Source organism: Vicugna pacos, chromosome 14, assembly GCF_048564905.1.
Source record: "Vicugna pacos chromosome 14, VicPac4, whole genome shotgun sequence".
Lineage (NCBI taxonomy): Eukaryota > Metazoa > Chordata > Mammalia > Artiodactyla > Camelidae > Vicugna > Vicugna pacos.
The window spans coordinates 8,215,534-8,238,257 of record NC_133000.1 but is presented as its reverse complement, the minus strand read 5'-3'; the positions used below and the strand labels follow the sequence as shown (position 1 = coordinate 8,238,257).

General features: G+C 35.3%; 1 protein-coding gene across 4 annotated transcripts in view; it reads left to right on the top strand.

Moving 5' to 3' along the window:
- STARD13 (StAR related lipid transfer domain containing 13) overlaps nt 1-22,724 on the top strand; it is a 451,023-nt gene that overhangs the window by 99,047 nt on the left and 329,252 nt on the right. The window contains exons 2-4 of one of the 4 annotated variants that reach the window (XM_072976110.1): nt 2,532-2,644; nt 17,943-18,226; nt 20,116-20,251. In XM_072976110.1, the coding sequence (XP_072832211.1) occupies nt 20,222-20,251 (30 nt within the window). In that variant the 5' untranslated portion in view covers nt 2,532-2,644; nt 17,943-18,226; nt 20,116-20,221. Of the gene's footprint in view, nt 1-2,531; nt 2,645-4,472; nt 4,547-17,942; nt 18,227-20,115; nt 20,252-22,724 lie in introns of those variants that run through there. The other 3 variants (XM_072976108.1, XM_072976109.1, XM_072976113.1) reach the window with 3 other exon arrangements.

The window sequence follows — 22,724 nt, the reverse complement described above, 5'->3', positions numbered from 1 at the left end:
CAAAACATCAAGGCTACTGAAAAAGAGGGAGATACAGTTAGTTCAGTACTGTTAATGACTAATTCTGATCAATAATTCTGATTAATTCTGATCAATGCTCAGAGATTAATAATAAAAGAGTATACCATAACTGCTGAAGAGGATCCACTGGGAACTGGCTAATTCTGTGGTTAAGATTTTAAAAGTCATATAGAAATATCCTTATACTTTTACTTTTTCCAAACTATTATAATTGGCATTGCACAAACTAGTATGGTAAACTTAGTAAAATATTTTATCTTTATCAAATGCCAGGAGTTTAAAATTTTTTAACAAAAAAAAAAGTATGCTCTGCATCAGTATTCTCACTACTTTAATTCATCCATATAACAAATTCATCCATATAACAAATTATATCAATTATTACTGGAATATGTGCAATGTGTTAGTCTTCTATTTAAATTGACTGCAAACATGAAATGATATTATTTTAATGACACAGTAATAAATGTGGTTCACCATTAGAGAGAAAAGTCATTAAAATAAGTACAGCAAATTAATTCAAACTTACTTCCAAAGAACAACTTATCAGAAATGATAGGTAATTTTAATGAGACTTAAAGCATAACAAGCCAACAGATTAGAAAATCTGAGAACTGTAACTTCAACACCATAAAAAGGTAGTTTTACGGCTGTAGAGATTCAATTGCCAGTGATTGACAAAAAGACTACATATCGCCAGTGTACAAAAAAACAGAAAAATGAGTCCCAGTACCAAGTCATAGTGTGAATATCAGTATGGTTAGGCTAAAATGAAAAGTATTAACAAGTCCACTCATTGTAGCAAAAGTAAGATTGATAAAAAGATGTCTAAATAGTTAAGGCACTGTAAAAGCTGAATTAACTTACTTTAAAGTTTCTCCTTCAAGAACTTTAAAATTTCTCCTTCAAGAAATGCTTCTTTCCACAGATGTTCATTACATATCCATTTATGTATCACATTTTTAGAAAATGGCAGGGATGATTTAAAAAATGGAACCCAACAGTAATGAATAATTAGAAAATACTTTTGAAAGCAAATCTGAGACTGGAGTTTTAATCTCGTTACTGTATCAAACTCCACCAATTCTTGAGTGAAATTAATGACATTATCTCACATACTGCTTAATGGCAAAATTAGCCAGGATAAGTGGTGATGTTAATAGGCATAATAAATAAATAAATGTCATAAATTACTAATTACATTTAGTCAATAAAGTAGGGTTATTTAATAATGTTCCCAAAGTACAACAGGTAGCATTTCTAATGAGTAGAGTGTTTCATGTCACACCTCCCCTCATCCAGAGGGGATTTGTAATAAGGTTCATTTTAAAAAGAAGCACAGAACATGTGCCTTTCTTTCCTTGAACTCTTTGTAATTATTCCGATAAAAAGTACTCAGATTCTTAGGGCAATACAGTGGTTTGTGTTCTCAACCTTTTTTTTTTCTCTTGGAGGTTCAATCATCTTAGAAGGGAAAAGAAAAAAAACCTGAAGTCCAGTGAACAGAATAATAATGATTTTTAAAGACTGAGAGGTAGAAAATAACAGCCAAATGATAACACCTGGAAATTACAAAAGTACAAAACAATTCACAAATATAAAACCTCACATAACTTTAAAAAGGTAGTAAGTAGAAGAAAAGCAATAATTAAGAATAGTTAACATCTCAGATACAACACTGATGATACACTGGCAGGAAAGCAAGCCTCTTGAACATTATGGTAATTCCAATAGCCTGCATGTGATCATACAGAGCGAGAGTCATCAAGGTTGCCAGCAGTTAGTGGCACCACACAACTTGGTAGAGAACCAAAGTAGAATTCTCAGTTATCTGTGGTAATGCAGTAATTTTAGTTGATGTATCCAAATTTAATATGCCTAAATAACTCATTCAGTAGGTTACTACTCTGAAGGCTTTAGTTGTCAGTAATAATTGGTCTATGAAATTGGGCTTATTCGTATGTTAGTACAAATAATGAGCTTTGCATTCTTCTATAAGGAGGACTCTTCAAGCCCATGAATCTCCTCTCTTGAGGGCTGATTTAGGGACAGGGCTAATATAGGAAACCCAGGGTCTGACACAAGCTAGAAATAAACCATCTAGTGGATGAGCCTAAAATATACAGAAAGAAATTGATTAATATATAATTCTATAAAATCACATAATGTACAATGCCACTGACCTGATGTAATTTTGTTATAAGTTACTTAAATTTTAGAGTATGGATTCATTCCTCAAAGCTCACAAAGAATTCACTCCTTTAATCACTTCAGTGACATTATTAAAATTGCTTTTGCCTCACAGAAACTTTACTGAATTATTGCAAAAGCAGCATTTCAGTTCTATCCGTTGATCTTTAGCTCTATTAATTTACAAATCAAGGGTATATCAGTTATTCTTTATAGTAAGGTTAGTCACATCAGAGCAAACATTCTAAACTTTATCAGTTTAAGGGATAATTTCAACTATGAAACCACAACCTATCTAACAATATTTGTATTTCAATTAGGTGCAAGAACAAAACTTAATAGTGTACAGTGCACTTTATTCACTGTCAATGCTGTGGCACAGTAAGGATTTGACAGAAGTAACCTAAAAGAAAATGCCATCAGAAAAGATTAGGTAAGCCATTTTTACAAATAAGATGACTGTTTTTACAAATGAAGACATTGTGTACATTTGTAAATGGCACAGTCTGAGTGGAGTGGGACTGTTAAAGGATTCAGAGTAACAGAGAAATTTGGGGAGATGTACAAGGACTTGGAAAAGCCTGGTGTCTACCTAAGGGCAAAGTGAGAATGTTAGGTTATAACAATTTTGTCCTTAATTCTAGTCATTTCTGACTTACTGATTTTCAATAGCTCATGTATGGGACAAAAATTACTGCAGAATAATTGAAATATTCACTTCAATTGGTATCACAGCAACTTCTATCACATGATCATATATAGAACATATTTATATGTAGTAGTCATTTTAACGTGTGAACATTCGTCTAGGACTTTACTGGTTATAGAGCTTAATTTATTACTTCCCAACAATAGATTTCTCCCCTTTTAGTGTCATCAGTATTTCTCCTACAAATGTGGAAAGCATTACTGACAAAGCAACCTGGAGTTCCAAATTATTCCCAGTGTGATTCTAGAACAAACAGCTTAAGTATTAAGGAAAAATTTTATAAGCTAAAATTACCCATCTCTACCCCCAGACTTTCACAGTTAAAAACATTAGTGTCGAGGCCGATCTGTTTCGATAAGCCTTCCAGGGACGTCTGATGCATGTTCACGTTAAACCACTGCTGTAGCCGAAATACCCAGTGGAGCAGTCAAGTCCGTATGCTCTGAATTCTATAGGAAACTTAGTTCGTAACTTTCAGTAGTACTCCGATACTCAGTTAAAGCACCATTCCAATAAACCACTAGGAAAAATCCAATGCTAGCTACCTAATACAATCAGGCCTATAGACCCTCAGGAAAATCTAGGTTTTCAAGTAACAATTCATCATCATAAGAGAATTTACATTGATTTTGCTGACTTGGGAGAAATTTTTCTTCTCTGGGTAGCTAAAAGATGACACGCAAACAAATCTATATTCATCCTGAGTATTTCTGAGGCTACTATTCCTAAATTTCCCTAGCCTGTTTTTAAACCAAATTATCCACTAAATTCTCCACTCCTCCGTGGGCTCCAGACACGTACACCGCATATTTTTCCAACACTGCTTAGTAAGTGAAAAGAAAGAAAAGCTCTTCATAGCAGAAACCAAAGTCACAATGCCTGTGCCATCTTCCCACCAAGCGAGAAATGCTGGGGCCCCAGTCCCGACAAACTAAGGAATTGAGGTGGGGATGACTCGAGGGGCCCAAGAACAAGGGACAAGGACACAAAAAAAGAACCGTTTTTTCCTCGGCTTAAAACTAGAAAAAGAACTCAGTTTCCTCTTCAACTTGCAAACAGACAGTTAACACGCACAGGCAGCCTGAGCTTCGAAGTCCTGCAAAGTACCTCGCGGGGGACTCGGCAGGGCGGAGTCTCGGGTCTCTTCCTTCCCAAGGCCGGGAGAGGGGAAAATGGGGCCGCGTTTTCTCTGGAAGGTTCCGAGAGAAAGGCGCGCGCCCCTGTGCGGGCAGCCCGAGACTCGGCACCAGATGGCGCTGCCGCACCGAGAGCCGAAGCCCAGGCGGCTGACGAGACGGGAAGAGGCGTCACCGGATCCTTTCCTTCGCGCCCGTCGCCGGAAATGCGCGCTGGCGCCAGCCTCTGGTCCCGGATATTGAGACTTCTGGAGGGTCCCGCCAGGGGGCGGGGCTAGAACCGGAACCGAACGGCGACTCCCGGGCCTCGGGGCGGAAGCCCCAGGCGGCGCCAGCGGGAGCTGGTTTCTGGTGCGCGCGCCTCCTCGGGAGCGCGAGGGGGCGGGGCCTCGCCCTGCGCTTGCGCATTGTGGGGACGTAGGCGCCGCTGGCGCGTGCGTCTGTCTCCATCTTTGCACGTTTCCTGGCCCGGGAAGGCGGAGGTGGCGTAGTAGGTTTTTTTTTTTTTTTTTTTTCCTCCCGTCCACAGGGTTTGGGTTTCTGGCTGTGAGTCAGGTTTCCGGAAATCTTTGTGGAAAGTTAATGGTATATGAGGTAGAAATTCAAACTGTATTTTCCTCTTGACTCTTTAAGCGATCCAGAGGTCTGCTGGGCGCCGTCCCAGTGCTGGGATGTAACCGGCTTTTGCCTGCAAATCTGTTCCTGAACCGGCTTGACCCACCCATACTGTGTTTAAGCATCACTCCTCGGGCGGTAGGGGTGTCACAGGGAAAAAGGAACGCAGGCAAATAGAATATCTGTGTAGAACCTGAAAATGCTTTTTAAATATGTAAGGCAGTGTGTCTTTTGGCTTTTAACAGTGCTTCTGTTAAGAATTTGAGGAATTCATTAACTTTACTTTTCCATTTTTGTCAGAAACATATTCTGTGTTTCATGGCATGGTCTTGGTCTTTGTCAAATTTTGTTAACTAAAGGAAGGCCGCTTGTGCAAAGCATTCGAAAAGAAAATTCTGCCCCTTTTTCATTTTCACAAGGTATAGGCAAACCACTTCAGTAGATTGACTGAAGTCACTTGTAAAAGTGCACTGGCTTTGTTTTGTTTTTACATACAGCATGGAAACAACCTAGCAGGTTGTAAAAACAAAATCTGTGTGAAACTGTACGCACCCACTTTTAATTTTAGACTAATCTAAAAGTGTCAGCTGCAGGGTACTCAGTTCTCAAGAAATTTCTCCCAAGAAATTTTTTCAGTCTTGGTTAACACTTTTTATCTTTGTATTTCAGAGTGGTTTCTCATCTGCGGCTTACATAAAAACTGAGTACTTGTGAAAGCCAGAAGGAAAGGAATAGACTTAAGCAGTTACACTGAGAGAAGCAGAGGGAGTCTGGGGAATGTAAGAGTTAGATTATCTGAAGTGGACAAATAAGGGCATTTTACAGTTTTTGGATAAAATCTGATGGTCTTGGTAGTAGGTATTGTAAAGAAAGCTCCTGGGTAGAGGAGTGGCATGTGTGTTTATGTAAAAAGCAAAAAACAAAACAAAAACTATCGCAGGATCACTGAAGACTGATCACAAATAGTGTGTGAGCAGGAGGCAAGATGTGGGGTGGGGGGGGCGGGGCAGTCAAGGGAACATAATGGAAGATAGTAGGAAACACATGAAAGAAAAGGTTAATGCTAAAGCTTAAATAGATGTGGAAAGGCTGATTTGGAAAACAAGGAAAAATAAATTTTAGACTTCAAACTGTGTAGAGTAAGGAATAAGTTCTTTACATCATTAGATGGTTCAGTTTTGGATATATTGCATTTAGGTGCTTATTTTAACCTCTACATTCCTTTCCTCTCTGTACCACGTATGAATTGAGGGTGTACTTAGTTTTGCCACTGTTACACTTACACTAACATAGGTCTTCACAGTGTAAAGAATTGCTTATTTACTTAATTTACTTAATTTAATATATATTCACAAACAGTGGCATTAAATCACTTCCCTGCAAATTTCCTCAACTCTTTTATCCCTGACTTATATACTACCGGCCTGGCAAAACCCAGCTCATAATGAACTCATGCATTTATCTTTTCTGTGTTTATACCCAGGAGCTTAACAATCAGGTGGAGTAATGGAATGTCACCCAAATGGTCTCTCCCACACTCCAGCCATCCTACTCCTTTCTGTAGTTACTTTACTCTCTTTAAACCTGTTATTTCATTCTTTTTCTTTCCTCTTCATATTACCAGCTTCCTCCTCAACCAATGACTTTGCCTCATCCCTTATGGGAAAAAGAATTGTGAGCCTAGCCAAGAATTCTCTCGTCTTCCCACCATCTAATCTGTCTGCATCTGCACTCTTTAATTATCTTCCTTCCAGTTTAAAAGGATGATGGGTCTTTCTGTCAAATGCCAACAGTTAGTATCGTCCATCTTTAATTTTAGCCATTTGAGCGGGTATACAGTGACACTTCACTTTTATGAAATGTGTTTGAAACTTTTGCCAATTTAAAAACTGATTTTGTTTTCTTATAATTGAGTTGTAGCAGTTACCTACGTATTAATGTACCCGCCTTTTTTCTTTCTTGAGGTATGACTGACCTACAAAAGTTGTACATATTTATGTATACAACTGATGTGTTTGGAACTAAGTATACATCCACAAAACTGTCACTGCAGTGTATGCCATAAACATACCCATCACTTCCCAAATGTTTCCTCCTACCCTCAGTATTTATCATTTTTAAAAATAAAAGCGCTTAACGTAAGTGCTACCCTCTTAGTGAATTTTTATACAATACAGTATCGTTAACTGTAGGGACTGTGCTGTATAGTAGATTTCTAGGAATTAATCATTTTGTCTACCAAACTTTATACCTTTTGAATAATACCTCTCCACTTCCCCTTCCCTGTGTACATTTTTTTTTTTGTCAAAGTGAGCGTTGTGAATATTTTTCTCCCAGTTTGTGGCCTTTTTATTTTCTTAATATTTTGTCTTTTGAAGAAAAGTTTTTGTACATTGTATTTTTCTAGGAGTTTGTACATATTGCCCAAATATTAAAGATCATTGGCATAAAAGTTATAAATAAAGTCCTCTTATTATTTTGTAATATTCACAGTATATTACTTTTAGGCCTATCATCCATTGAAGATTAATTTTTCCTTATGGTAAAAAAAATACGTGTTGATACTTACATTTTTCAAAATAAGAATCCAGCTATTCCAGCAGCATTTGTTGAAAAGAATCTCCTTTCCTCCCCTGAGTTACCTTTGCACCTTGATCGAAAATCAGCTGATTTTCTGAATCTCTATTCAGTTCCATTGATAAGTAAACATGTGTGTATCTGAATGCCAACTTATCCAACTTTTTTTTTCTCAATATTCTTTTGGCCATTCTAAGTTTTTTGCATTTTAATATAAATTTTAGAATTGGCAAATTTTCAATTTGTAAAAGAAGCCTTCTGGGATTTTGGTTGGGATTCTGCTGAATTTGTTGATCACTTTGGGAAGACTTGACATCTTAAGAATATTAAAATTTCCAGTCTATGATCATGGCATTATCTCTGTATCTCTCTATTTCAGTTTTTCTCTTTGTAATTTTTAGCACAAAGGTCTTGCACATATATTGTTAAATTTATGCCTAAGCATTTCATGTTTTTTGTTTTATTATAAATAAGTTTTTAAATTTTTATTTGATTTTAAGTATTTTAAATTAAATTTCCAATTTGTTGAGTCATTGTATTTTTCAGCTTCTAGAATTTCTATTTGATTCTTATTCATAGATTCCAGTTCTCTAGAGAAATTCTTAAGTCTTTGCCTAATAACACCAATATTTAGGTCATCTGTGGGTCTTGTTTCTGTTGCCTTTTTCTTATTCCTGTTTCCTGGTATGCCCAGAAATTCTTAATAGAATGCTGTCTTTGTTTATGGGAAAAATCAGGCTCTGAGGGATGTTTTTTACTTCAATAAGGATTTTACTTTTGCTTCTGTTAGGAAACGAGGCCCAGAGCAGAACATCTTAGCCTATACGGTTTTCAGTCTGTCAGATCTAGTCTGTTTCAGGTTCGTTCTTACTCCTAGGGTGACCCTTTTTGTGTCCCAGCTAGAAGCCTGAGGTGTTTTCAAGGGCTCTTCCTCCCTAGTTGTCAATTTTTATTTGTTCAGAACCATGGGACTCCTGAAAGCTCTTCTTGGCTTCCCTGCTTCTTAGCTGCCACTTTCTGAGTGACTTAGCCTCTGGAACAGCTTCTAAATTGTCAAATGAATCAAGGGGAGAAACAAAGTTGAATATGGACAGACTTCTCTGCACCTTCTCTTCAGGCTTTTGTCCTCTCAAGGTGCCATCAAAGAGATCCTTTTTGTATTTTTATCCAGCTTTTCTAATTCATAGGTTAGAGGATGAATCTGGTTTTTTCTTTAAGTCCATCATTGGCAGAAGTGTCCTTAATCTGAGAGTCTCAATGATGCTAATAAAGATGATACCCTTCTTCTGTACCCACGTTACCACTTCTTGTCCCCAAACATCGGAAACAACCCAAGGGACACACCAATGGCTTTCTGTCTTGCTTATAGAAATGTCTCTAGTGCCTCCTGGAAGTGATACCCACCTAGCCACTAAGAAATACCCTTAGTTCTCTTTAGGGTTTGCCTACCTGTCATTTGCCCTCTGCTCCTTTTGCTGAGGAACCAGGGTAGTTCTGTTTCTACCCAAACCGAACATTACTATGCCATAGCTGTAAATTCAGTCTGTCTCCTTCGGTGCTCTTAAAATACAAGCCTATGTTATAGTCAGGCAGGAAGAAAATACATCCTTTTATTTTCCCTAGATACCAGTAAAGAAATGCATGCTTCCCAGACAGAATGGATTTGATTTCTTAACTTTAATTTCAAACAATAATTATATAAATCCTTGCCTGCCAATTCATGAGTGTGCTATAAAAAGGTCCAAATGAGTAAGCCTTAATCCCAGATACCCCACTGTGTGCATAGATGGAACTGAGTAAGTTATCTAAGTTTTCTAAGCTTAAATTTCCCTAATTTGAAAACCAAAAAGATGTTTACTTTCCAGGGTGACTGTTGGGTTTTAAAAAGATACTGTTTGTAAAGTGTCTGATGCATGATAGGTTATTATGTATAAAATTACTTCTAGAGGAAGATAATTTTAACTTCAGGGGGGAAATGGTTGTCCACACGCCAGCAATATTTCAGAACCTACAATATTTCCAGATTTCTGCTTATCACATAGTTTGTTTTATTCAGTAGACACTGATTGAGTCCCTATTAAATACTGATCCCTGCGCTTATATGCTAGGATGCAAAAGCATTGAAACAACTTGCCTCTGCTGTACAGATACAGCTTTTCCATTTTATTGAAAGCCATAGTCAGAACTGTTCTGAAACAGTTTTACCACACTTAGTGTTCATACATGTCTTTATTGTTTTCTTCTCACTGCTATTTAACAAATCCTGAAATAATTTTTGTTACCTAGGATAAAACTTATTATAATAGAATAACCCTAGAATAAAATTTGGTATAGAGGAGCTCTAACATGAATGACTTCCAAGGGACTTTTGTTGCTAACAAACCATTAGAACAGTATATGGAGGCAATGTCACTTAGAAGGCTGAAGTTAAAATTATCTTCCTCTAGAAATAATTTTATACATAATAACCTATCATGCATCAGACACTTTACAAACAGTATCTTTTTAAAACTCAACATTCACCCTGGGAAGTGACAAAATGGAACCTGAGCTCTGCTCTAGTATGTTAATAATCAGCATGATTCATCCAGAGATTGGAGAATAGGCTCTTATCAGACAAACAGGAAAGTTCTGTTCAGCATGCTGGCAGAGAGCTTTCTTTCTTTAAAGAGGAAAACTAGTTTTGTAGTTGAATATTCACTAAAAGAACTGTTTTCCAGCTTTTCCCTTTTGACTCTGCTCTTTGAATCATTCTAGTTCACAGTTATGAGCTTCTTGAATACAAGCCCTTGTCTTCAGTTTTTATCCTGTCTACTCTCATACCCATCCCTAATGTGCACCTAGTTCCTATCCTACCAGGGAGCATGATAATTATGCAGTAAGTACAGACTGAATAATTTCATAACACTCTTGGAATCCAGTAGGAGATTCTCTTATAATAAGGAAATACCTTCTAATATTCTGTTTTCTGAGGCTGATTTCCTTTATTATTGGTGGTTTGTTTTCATTTTCTTAATAGTGTAATAAACAAATATTGCTTGGAACAGATTTTAAAAACTCATAGCATTGACTGTAAAATGATACAAATTGTCACACTAATTAAGTGTCCTGATTTCCTTGCTTTAAAAATACATACACTAAAAAGTAATGACAATCCAATTTAATCACCTTATTTACCATTTCTATCTGCTGCACCGTTTTGTTTTCCACATTTGAGTTTGCAATTCTCTAATTGTATCACTAGGGTTTGCATTTTTTATCTATTCTATAGTTGGGTAAACTTGTCTTGTAATCCTTCAGAAGCAGTCATACATTGGATTCACTTACATGCACACAAAAAAATGAAATGTCAATTCTAGAGTAGTTTTCCCATAACCCTGCTCTATTAATGGCTTAAAAAAATCACTAAGTGCTCTTACGCCAGATATGATGAGGTCAAGCTAAAGTGTCAGATCTGACCTCTGTGTGTTCTATAAGGGATTTCTCAGTCTATTACATTCCAATAGTTTAAGTATAGATCTTCTGGCAGTCATCTCGCCTTTTATAATGTGCTTAGATGAGATCAGTAAAACAAATGTGCCCTTTATTTCCCTGAATGGGGTTATTGTAGAGAAATAAGAAGCCATAAATAGGGGTGCAAAGTTCCCTTTATCTGAAAAACACAGTCATATTGAGGGATGGAACGTATTTACTTCAGTTTTTGTGATAAGAGGAAGAATATAAGTTTTATATGTTAAAAATAAAGTTGACACTAGTACAAAACAACTGATAAATTCTAAGAACTACCCCCTGACACACACACACCCCCCTTATCATAGCCCTTTACCATATAATTGAGTTCTTTTATAAATCAAAGTAATAAGCTGACATTTTCTCTCAATTTATCTACTTCTTGAAGTTTTACTTTTAAATTTCTAAAAAACAATTATATCCTTAATTGATTGCCTATGGTTTTCTGCAATAAAACTTAAGATACAAATTGTCTTTTACTTAAGTGTATTAATTTCAAATTATTTTATTCAATAATTTCATGTAAGTCTTCCTAAATTGCTTTTAAATCATCAATATTTAATCATGATCATGATTAAACATTTAATCATGATCATGATTAAACATTTAATCATGATCATGATTAAACATTTAATCATCAATCCTACACTGCTCTTAAATCATCAGTATCAACATTCAAAGGTAGACTTGGGGCTAAAATTTTCAGTTCTTTTTTTACTTAAAAATTTTTTTGGAGAGTCATATTCAGATTTATGCAATAATAAAAACCTGTTTTTGCTTCTCCTTATATTTTGTCCAGAATTTGGAAGTTATTAGATGAGAAAAGGATGATGTCTTCGTTGATCAAGACAGTTCATTTTAGTTTTCCCTGCTATCTACCTTTGGGGTTACTATTTCATTTATAATGAATAGTTTGAATGGTAGAGGGCCATAACTTACAGAATAATGAGAGAAAGTTAGTTTTTTATAAATCAGGTTAAAACAGGCCCAGTTCCTGCCCTTGTGGTGTTTGTAGTAGGCACTTAGTGACTAGATTACGGAGGTAGATATATCCGAAGACCACGTACATGTTCTGTAACCATTTTTAAGAGTGTTTCAATAGTGGATTTTATGTATAGAGGAAATATGGAGTAGAAAAGAAAATGTTCTTTTCCTCCTACATAAAATTGTACATAATCACAAAACACAGGCATAAAAAAATGCACAAAAGAGATAAAACATCCAGTTTCAAACATTTTTAAAACAGATTATATGACTAAAATAATTGAAAAGCAAGAGAAAAAAATTTTTAAATGTGGATTTTTTTTAATGTGGAATTCAAAAGTCTATGTGTAGAATTACATGTAAACCCAAAGAGAAAACATCTTTCTCTTCTGTCTTGCTTCTTCAACCATTTTCCTTGCTTTGTGCAGAATATTCTTATACTTCTTCAAGGCAACTTTATACTCAGAGCAGTGTTATCATCCGGTCAAGTCACATGGCTGTCATTGAACTTGAGTACCATTGCAAAGGCATTCTTATTCTAAAAGTACAGTACCCCCAAATAATTTTTAAAAGCCTAAGGTTTAATGGTAGGAGATTCCAGGGCATCAAATAAAGAGACATTCAATTGATAATATGAAATCTGAGACTAGAAAAAGTGGAAAGAGGACCAACTAGACTAATAAAGGTGCGATTTCAGGGTTGTTGATTGGCTTCTAGTTCACACGTGGCCTAGCCATGTAATTCCTAGGCCTTTTCAATCTATGTCAGCATAAATTAATTTGTTTATTTACCTAATACAATCAGTTAGTGAATGGCAACTATAAGATGACCAGAAAGGCATATTTTTTTCTCAGTGCTTACCTTCAGGTCTAGTCAATGGACTATTTCTTTTCTACCTTTTAAGTGATTTTTAGAGTGGATGTCATAGCTTTTCCAATCATTCTGAAAAAACAAAAATATCCTCTGGTCACCTTTGCACACAAGAAGTGTCATTTAAATACTCAGAATCTCCAGACCATGTATAATCTCACAACGCCATAGACTTACCTTATTTGAAGCTTACCTTTCTCACTTTTGAAACCTGTTTCAGGCTGAGAGGCTTACAGTGTTTGGATTCTCCTTTGTTTTCCTGTCTTGCTCTACTGCTTCCTCATGCAGTCTGCTAGCTGCAGTGTCTGATCCTCTGGGGCTGGACCAGTGTTAAAAGGACTGGAGGAAAAGACTCAGGTTTACATGGCCGTTACTGTAACAATCTGGAACTGGCATTCTTAGGACTTTGATATTTAAAGCAAGCTCTTTAGATTCCTCTCCCTGTAAACTCCAACTGCAATATTTAAAGATTGTCCTTTTTCCCAAGTAACCACTTAGGACTTCAGCTAACACCTAGCTGTGACCATCTCGTTTCACTCCACCAAGATTCTTTTTGTTGGGATCCCAGTGCCCTTCTGAGTGGCTTCTGCTTTAAGTGTATCTCTTGGGCAAAGCAGTCCCTTTTAAAAGTCTTCTTGGCTGATCTCTCTGTCTGGAAGGTGCCCATCTGGTTCACAAGACCCACTTGTCCTCTCTTGGCCTGCCTGTGTGTAGAAGTACTGTTAGCTCCTAACACAGCTCTTTCTCTCTACTGCCTTAAACCAACATGGCCACTGCTACACTTTTACATTCCTCATGTCTGAGTCAGATACCACATATGAATCAAATTAATTCATAATTCCATGAGATACAAATACACAGTTGCCCAGAAGTACAACTTTTTGATAAGCCAAAGGACAAATTTTTCTTCTCTGTTTTCATGAAAAGAATTTTGTACACATATCACACTATACACAAAGCTCAATTCCAGTGACAGTCAAAGCTTTACAACTTTTAGAATGTTTTTATGACTTTGGGATACAGCAACTATTTAAAAGGGACTTAAAACATAAATATCAAAGAAGAAGACTAAATCAAGGGATCAGAAGAAATGCTAAAACTGTAATTCAAGAAAATTTTTCTGAAATAAGGATTTGAAGTTACTCATCATCATACTTACAGATATTGATCCATAGTGCTAACACCAAGATCCTGTAATGTACAACTTCTGGGGTTTAAAGAAAAATAGAATATTTGAATTTCTAGGGAGAAGAAAAGAGCACATGGTTTATAAGACGTTATTATAATTAGACAATCATCAGATTCCAAGAGTGATATTTGTTGCTCAAAGAAAATAAGATCATCTCATTTCTTAAGATTCTCAAGGAAAGGAAATGTGAGCCAGGCGTTTTATATTCAGCAAAACTGACTTTCAAGTGAAAAGGGTGTTCATGAGCCCTTTCTGAAGAATCTGCTAGAGAATTAACTTCAGTTAACCAAATGACCAGAGAGACATCAACATAAGGACAGGTGCTGCACATTAAATAGATAGTTTTTAGTAGAACTAAGACCAAACAAAGGCTAAGAGGACAACAGTATAATATGTAATGATTAAAAAGTAGAGAGGCAGAATTGGGGAGAGCACATACAAAAAAATCTTAGTGTTCTTAATACTCATGTTGGCAGTAGTATTGGTATTGTTATTTTAAGACTATCGTTTATGTAATAGATTTTGTTAAATGAGGAACTTTTTTTTTTCTGGAGGCCCCATTTAATTTTCATACATCACTTGCTGCCATTATCCCCTAGGCACCAACTGATGGAATCAGATAAAAATCCTCCCTATTCTTCCAACATGCTGTATTATTTTTGTGCATTTATGCCCCTGGGATTCCCTTCCCCTGAAATACTACTATTATTCCTTCAAAACTCAGTTTAAAGGTTATTTCCTCTATGAACCCCTCCTTTTCCCCAGGCAGAATTATTTGCTCTTTTGTCTGTGTTCTCATATCATTTTGTACAACACTTTGGCTTAAATCCCTGTAATATTATCTGTCTACATGACCCTTTCTCCCTAGACTAGAGCTCTTCAAGAAAATATGTTGTGTTTATTTTTGTTTTCCCTGTGCTTGGGCAATGCTTGGCATATGAATGAATGAATGAGAAGAGATGGGAATTGAGTGGCTCCAAAAATACTTTGCCTAAGGAAGTCACTGGATGCAGGCAAAAGATGCAATTATCTAAATCAACTATGTGCAAGTGAAAAATAAAGCCATGAGACTACAAATGCTTGTCTTACATGTCAGTATGTTAAGTAGAACTGTACATCATTGTGAATCTTCTGTGTTTGCAAATCTTGTGTTTTGTTTAAGTACTTCTTTATCCATCTTTAAGGGATCACATCCAGGTTTTAGAAGAGACATTTAGGTTCTTCAATCTGTACGACATTCACTTTCTTAGTCTGTTCATGTTGGGTCTTTGGTGACCATAAGCAGCAATTGACCCATCAGAAAGGATATAGTCATATCTGTCATAGAGAATATAACTCAGAACTCTGGCATCCTGAAGCCCTGACAATCTCTGGGTAAAATATGGGCCAAAAAATAAAATGGGAAATAATAAATAAACCTATCAGTAGGTCCTATTAATATCCCCATTTTAATCCAATGAGACAGCATAGACATGGAGGATTTAAGTAATCTGCTCAGGTCACATGACAGCACAGGAATCATGACCTGAATTTAGTCAGCAGCCTGCTTTCACTACACTGAATATAAGTACTACATAAATGGTAGTTATCATTATTGTGACAGAGAAGGGGACTCTTGTGTCCAGCTATAGGGATATGAAAAACAAAGGCCTCTCATATCTCAGATAGATCTGGAATCAAATATGTCTTTCTTGGTTATTTAGCAGAATAAGTTAGTCTCAGTTATGGGAGGAACAGATTAGAAATATTGTTAAAAATGAATTCAATACAAGTTATTTTGCTCAGCTTAGGAAAGCTTTCACGTGTACTTGAATTTCTTTGAATTTTTAATGTTCCTTGAAGGGTAATTACACAAGCTTCTTTTTTGAGATACAGAACAAATCTGCTACTTGAAAAATAAATGAAAAGGGCAACTATCAGTCTAGGTGTAGTTTTGACCATTTATGTCTGGGATCAAGATTGACTTCACATCATTTATACCTGTTGATGCAACTGAATATTAATAGCCAGTATTTTAAATGTTTTAAAATGTGCATTTTTCCTTCAAAAAATCAAATGTAATTATCTTCAATTTATAAATCATTTAATTAGTGAGGTTCTTCTTTGCAAATGAGGAAATTAAAGAATTGCATGCTATACTTTAAAAAATTGTGTAAAAATTAGAATATTGTATGTTACATTTTAGAAACATCCCTACAATTATATAAATAACAAGATTATCTTTCTGTATTTCCATTTTTTTGTTCTTTTATTCTGAAAAGAGGAGAATGGGTAAAAGAATCTGCTCTTTATCTCTCCAGGCTTGGACAATCAACAGTGAACCACCTCATTTTGCTATATTTGCATAAATTTAAATATCCTATCTTGGGAATGTTTTCTTAAGCTCTCTTGATATGAAATTCAAGCAAAGATTAGAAAGATAATTTTATTATTAGTTTCTTGCAATCCTATGTCATGGCTCGGTTATAGGAGAAAATATTCAATGATTATTACATCAGTGAAGTTCAATATTCTAGAGCTAATAGCTATACATAGCAACTTTGGGAATAACTACAAAGATAGAATTTAAAATTTTTCTTGTCAAGGTAGAAAAACAAATGAAAAGACATTGTTTGAATAAAATGTGAACTATAAAAAGTAAGTAATGGATAAAGACCCAGAAAAACAAATATTTGGAAAGTCAAATATTATTTCCAAAGAGCTATCAAATCTTAGGAAAAATTCTTGTTCATCTATTTTGTACTTATAAAAATGTTAAATTAACCATTAAACCTATGTATGTAGTTCTACTGTAGTATAGGGTAAAATATAAGAGAAAAATTCCAATAAGGAACAAAACTTAATTAAATATCTCTCTGCCCTTGTCACTTTTTCCAAGCAGAAAATAGTTCTCTTTCTTGAAAGACTTAGTATAATAGACAATGTAATAATAAAACATATATTGTAATGACTCATTTGGGAGTTATTTACCAGAACAGAACAAAAACCAATAGGAGAAATTTTAAAAGTTACCAAAAAAGTAACTCTAAGGGCCAAACAGTTTTGCCTGTGGGTTCTTTGAAATTTTCAAAGAATGAATAATCCTCATGCAATATAAATTTTCTTTATCTTACTTATAAAGATTCATAGCTTCCATATTTATTTTATGAAATTAATGCCTTCCTGATACAAAAACTTGACAGAGGACAAAAAATAAATGTGGGTGCAAAATTACCAAATAAGACACCAGCTAAACAAATCAGTAAGATTATGAGACTGACTGCTGCACACTGCACTAAGAAGGCATTAGAAATCAGTAAGATTAAGAGGAACTGCTTCCCACAGCCAAGCATAGTTGATCTCAGAATACAAGGATGGTTTAATAATTATGAATATATTACTGTTGTTCATTGATAAGTCTAGTCATCTAAAGGGCATTTGACAAATTCCAACCTTCATTATGATAAGACTAGAAGGGTACTTTGATAATATAATACAGAAGTGCATGGTTGGTTTGACATTATAAGATTAATTAATTTATAAATTAAGAGATTAAAAAGAAAATTTTGATCATCTTAATGGAGAAAATGCATTCACTAAAATTCAACATCCTTTCATATTAAAAATTTTGATTTAAAAGAAGGAACTGTGTGATTAACAAAAAACAAAACCCAGTACAGTCAGCATCATGCCTAAGTAGGGAAACATGAAGCATTCTCCTTAAAATCAGACATAGAATCAGAATGTCTTCTGCTACCACCTATTATCAATACTGACTCGAGGGCCTAGCCTGTTTATAAAGAAAAATAAAAGTATGAGGAATGACAAAGAAACAAAGTTATCATTAGTCTCTGATGTAAGAGTACAAAGCCATCCCCCCAAAATACATAAAATTAATCAGAAGGCTCACAAATATTTATAGATACATCGATTAAGAAAAAATCAATTGAATTAACAAATGTAAACAATAGGATATAGAAAGTGTAATTTTGTAAAAGGATATTATGTATAACAGCATTAAAATTATAAAGTGCCTTAGCATACGTTCAGTAAGTGCTGTCTGTAAGTGGCCAAACCTGTGCCACGGGAGCTCTGCAAAGCTGCTGGCTTCTAGTGGTCAATTCCTTCCTGCAGTTTCAGACCCATTTCCTTATCTACACAGGTATCTGTCTTCTCTAGAGCTAAAATGAGCCCAAGCCCATTAACCAGCTGAACAAAGAAAGGCCTATGATGGAACAGACGCTTGCTGAGATGTAGACTGGAGAGTGTGTGGAAGAGGAGCTGTGCCAGGATACAAAGAGAAATATGAGGGAAGAGAGAAGTCAGGAATAGAAGAATCTTATTTGCTATGTGATCCTACTCGAGCAACTTACTCTCTTTAAGAATTCTTTTATAAAGTTCCACCAACAAGACTCACCTCACAGAATTACTGAGAAGAAAAATGAGGTAATATATGTGAAAGAATCACACACAGAATGTTGTGCTTAATAGTCTGTTATCAAATCTTAATTCTCCCTGAATAAGATACAGTCCCTAAGTTCCCTATGAAAAAGAGACCCACCCTGATCTGCTGCATTACAGCAGTGACCGCAGCAGTACCTAAAGGCTTTCACGCAGCACACAGCACCCTATTGAAATAGGTGATTGCACAATCCTCTTTTTACAGATGAGCCCACAGCAGGTGTTCCTCTGGGCACCTGTCAGACTGTCTACACTGGCTGGCAGAAAGACTTTAGCAGTATTCAGAAGAGTGTAGTACTCACTGGTTAGCTCACTGGCCAGCTCACTGTATTGCCATACCACTGACTGCCTGTTCAACATAGTCTAATTTCTCACTGTTTTTTCTCCAGTTTAATAACTTTCATACCTTTTAGAGTCACTGTGCACTTGAATTAAGACAAGACCCCATTAGCTTTGTCATGGTCTTTTCTCAAGGGCAGAAGTATGTACATACTCTTCTATGTCATTCATATATTTTTTGGGGTGGGGGATGTAATTAGATTTGTTTGTTTATTTATGTATTTATGTGTCTTCGTATGTATTTATTTATTTATTAATGGAGGTCCTGGGGATTGAACCCAGGACCTCGTGCATGCTAAGCATGTACTCTACCACTGAGCTATACCCTCCCCCTTCACACATTTTTGAGTTGGTAAATTTCTATTAAAAAGACCAAATCAATAGATTTTCCTCAAAATGTAAATATGTAAAACACATTAACACAGTACCTATCAAAAATATATTAGCTACCATGATCAAACCATATCATTATTATTCTCATCATCAAATTTATTCCCCCCACAGGGGAGTTTCTGCAACATCAAGAATTAAGAAAATATAATTTCCAAGCAGCACATGTAAAGATTCTGTTCAGACTTGGCATGTTCCTCTGTACTCACATTCCATTGGCCAAATATGCCAGGCACAAAGAAATGTTCGATAAATGCCAGAAAGTATCATTTAACAGGTGAATAAATTAAGATTTGAGGAAATTAAGTCCAAGGTTATATAGTTAGCATTTAGCAGTGCTAAACTCACACATAAGTCTATTTATTCTAGATATTTTATTTCCCACCCCAAAGGACAACCTGCTGATCAGTGAGTAAAATTTTAGTTAAATGAAAAATTCACATTTCCAACCTTCCCTACTTCTGAGAATTTGGTCCTTTTTCCAGAAGGAATAAAGCAGAACAGGACACTGTAGGAGAGGCTTCAAGGTAGCTTATATAAGAAACTAGGACGTAGAGAGATGTGGCCAACTTCCAAGCGATGGAAAGAATTAGTGACGACAAACTTAATGACTCCAATAAGAATTTACCTAACATTTTGGAAAATGAACTCTTACCGTATTTGAAAAGTTTAAGATTCTCTTTATACTAAAGTCTTTAATCATTTTACTTTTAAGCTGACTTTCAGAAAAATAATTTTATAATTTGTTCCCTACTATTATAAAATATATAAACTGAGATCTTAAAGCTTATTTAAAAGAATACCTTGGCTTTGTAACTGAGCCACCTCTTATTTCAAGTTTTTAAATACCTTTGGTTTTCCTTTTTAAAAAGTTTAAAAATATGCCAATTTTTTACCTTGATAGTTTAAACTTTTTGGTCTGTAAACTTACATTTACAACAAGTCCTTCGGCTTTACTAGGACTGATCTTAGTGAGCCTAAGTATAAATGTCTTTGGAGAAATCATTACTATTTAGGAATATTCCCATATTTTATGTTGATTTTCAAAACCATTCTGGCTTTTGAGAAATGTACTTCCTGAATAATTCACTTGAATTATTGCCTGAGAATAATTCTCTGTACTTGTTTAAATTTTTTTCTTACAGAATTCTATAAACCTGAAGAGTAGTCTTTTAGAAAAATCATCTGAGGGAAGGAATTTTTAGAAATAAAACTGGAAACATCCAGAATCTTGATGGTGTGCCAAACCAAATGTCAACTGGAGCGCGACCAAAAACTCAAGTAAGTAGCTTTCTTACAGAATATTCCGGGTGGAGAGCCATGCCCCACTCACGCAGTGAAGAGAGTGCCACACTTGCACTTTCTCTGTTACTTTTTTGTGTTCTAAAATTAGCATTAAATTTGACCTTTTTTATTATAACATGATTTGTAATGGAAAAATATATAATTAATATTTATAATACTGGAGAAAATGTAGTCTGTGATTTTAAGATAAAATGGTTTGTCCATTGTTATAAGTAGCGTCATAGCCATGAATTGTATGCACTTCAATCAATTTCTTCATTATTAGTGAAAATTCCTGCTGTAGTTGAAGATCTCCTTGAACTAGTCTTATAAAAGTCTTCATGATTGGGATAGTACACATCTCAATGATCAGGGTTAAAAAAGAGGCATTGGATTGGGGAATACATCTGCCAAATATCAGCTACAAACATTAAATACACTTTGTTTAATTAACTATCTTTGCTTTATGAAACTAAATAATTATCAGGAATTTTGTTGTTGTGTTTTTGGTATATTTTTAATGAGAAAAAATTGAGTACCCTTTCTTACAGATATTTTACAACTTTTAATCATCTTTGTAACCTTTTTTCAGGTCTCTAAAATTTTTTCACTTTTTCTGTTGAATCCAAAAATACATGTTCATAAATTCTGACCAGTGGATATTAGTAATAACTTGAAAGATTTAATAGAGTTACTTATGGTTCTTGATTTTATGATTCCCTGGCTCCTTTACAATGTAATGAGTAATAATAATTTTGCAAGTAAATATGAAGGGCAAACACTATGTGTCTTCCTGAGAGGAAACAGCAGAAACTTTCTAAGCTTTCTAATTACCTCAAAAGATAATTTAATAGATTACTTACAAAGTTCTGGGCAGGGTTAAGGGAAACCAGCAACCATAAGATGATTGCCCAGCAAGATTTGTAGACTTCAAAGAGGAATGCAGCCACAGCCAGACTGACAGGGAGGAGGTCCAAGGAGGAAACACTCATCTCCCTCTCAGCTTCTGCCCTTTTTCTTATTAGCTGAACTCATCAGGCAGTTGGGAGGGTAGCTCACTTAATGTACTCTTTAGTAATTGTCCCCACAAAGGAAGACAGAAAAGGGTGGAGAGTGGTTTTAGAGGGTTGAATAGAAAATATTCAACACACATTAAAATGAAAATTGTTAGCTACCATTATTAAATATGTAATATGTTTCAGGCACAGTGCTAAGCTCTTCATACACATTGCTCCTTTAATCCATACAGCAACCCTATAGCATAAGCATTATTACCCCCATTTTTTAGAAAAGAAATCTGATTTGCATGGCAATATCATAAAGTTAGTGAGATAGGTATTAATGTTATCCTCATTTTACAGGTGAGTAAACTGAGGCCCAGGGAAGATAAGTGACTTGACCAAACGGGCAAAAACCAGTACTTTAGTTTGGGTCTTCATGCTCTTTATCACAATGCTATATCATTCACTACCTCGGGAACTTTGTAATGCCTTTAAAAAAAACAATGCATATTACTAAGTGAAAGAAGCCAATCTGAAAAGGCTACATACTATGTGATTCCAATTATATGACATTCTGGAATGGACACGACTATGGAGACTATAAAAAGATCAGTGGTTGCCAGGGGTTAGGGAGGAAGGAGGGATGAATAGGTGGAGCACAGAGGACCTGAAGGGCAATGAAACTATTGTGTATGATACTACAACGATGAATACATGTCATTATACATTTGTCAAAACCCATCAGATTTACAGCAAGAGTGAACTGTAAGGTAAACTATGGACTTTAGGTAATTATGTGTCAGTGTAGTTTCATCAATTATAATAACTGTATCTCTCTGGTGAGGTATGTTGGTGGGGGAGGCTGTGTATATGTGTGGGGTCCATCAGGGAGAATATGGGAAATCTCTGTACTTTCCACTCAGTTTTCCTGTGAACCTAAAACTGCTTGAAAAATTAAGATTTATTTTTAGAAAATATTTTTAATTTAAAAGGGAAAAGAAAAACATAGTACATCTTAATTATATTTACTGTGGTCCACATTTTTTTCTTTTTGATGAAGAATGATAGTATCAAACTTTCATACAAGGCTTTCTTAGAGCACTTCTCAGCCCAAGAAGAAAACATTTATTACAAATTGATTGATTTTCTTTTTTTAAGATTAACAATGAAAGTTAAAAAGGAGAAAGCCATGATCTTTAATGTGATGCCATAATCCATTGGCTATTGCCTTTTAAGGGAATATAATTTATTAAAGAGGCATTTGGGACCTGTCTTAGTTGATTTTCTAATTTTTTTTTTCATTCTGGTTACTTTGTTTTTATAGTAAGCTCTTAACTATCCTCAGGCAGGTAATTTATTTCCATTAGCTCATTCAGGATAGGGACAAGGTAACTTTATAAATTATTAAGTAAAAAATTGGGAAATATGTCATATTTTGGTCCATTCAGAACAAAATCGTGAGTCCTCAG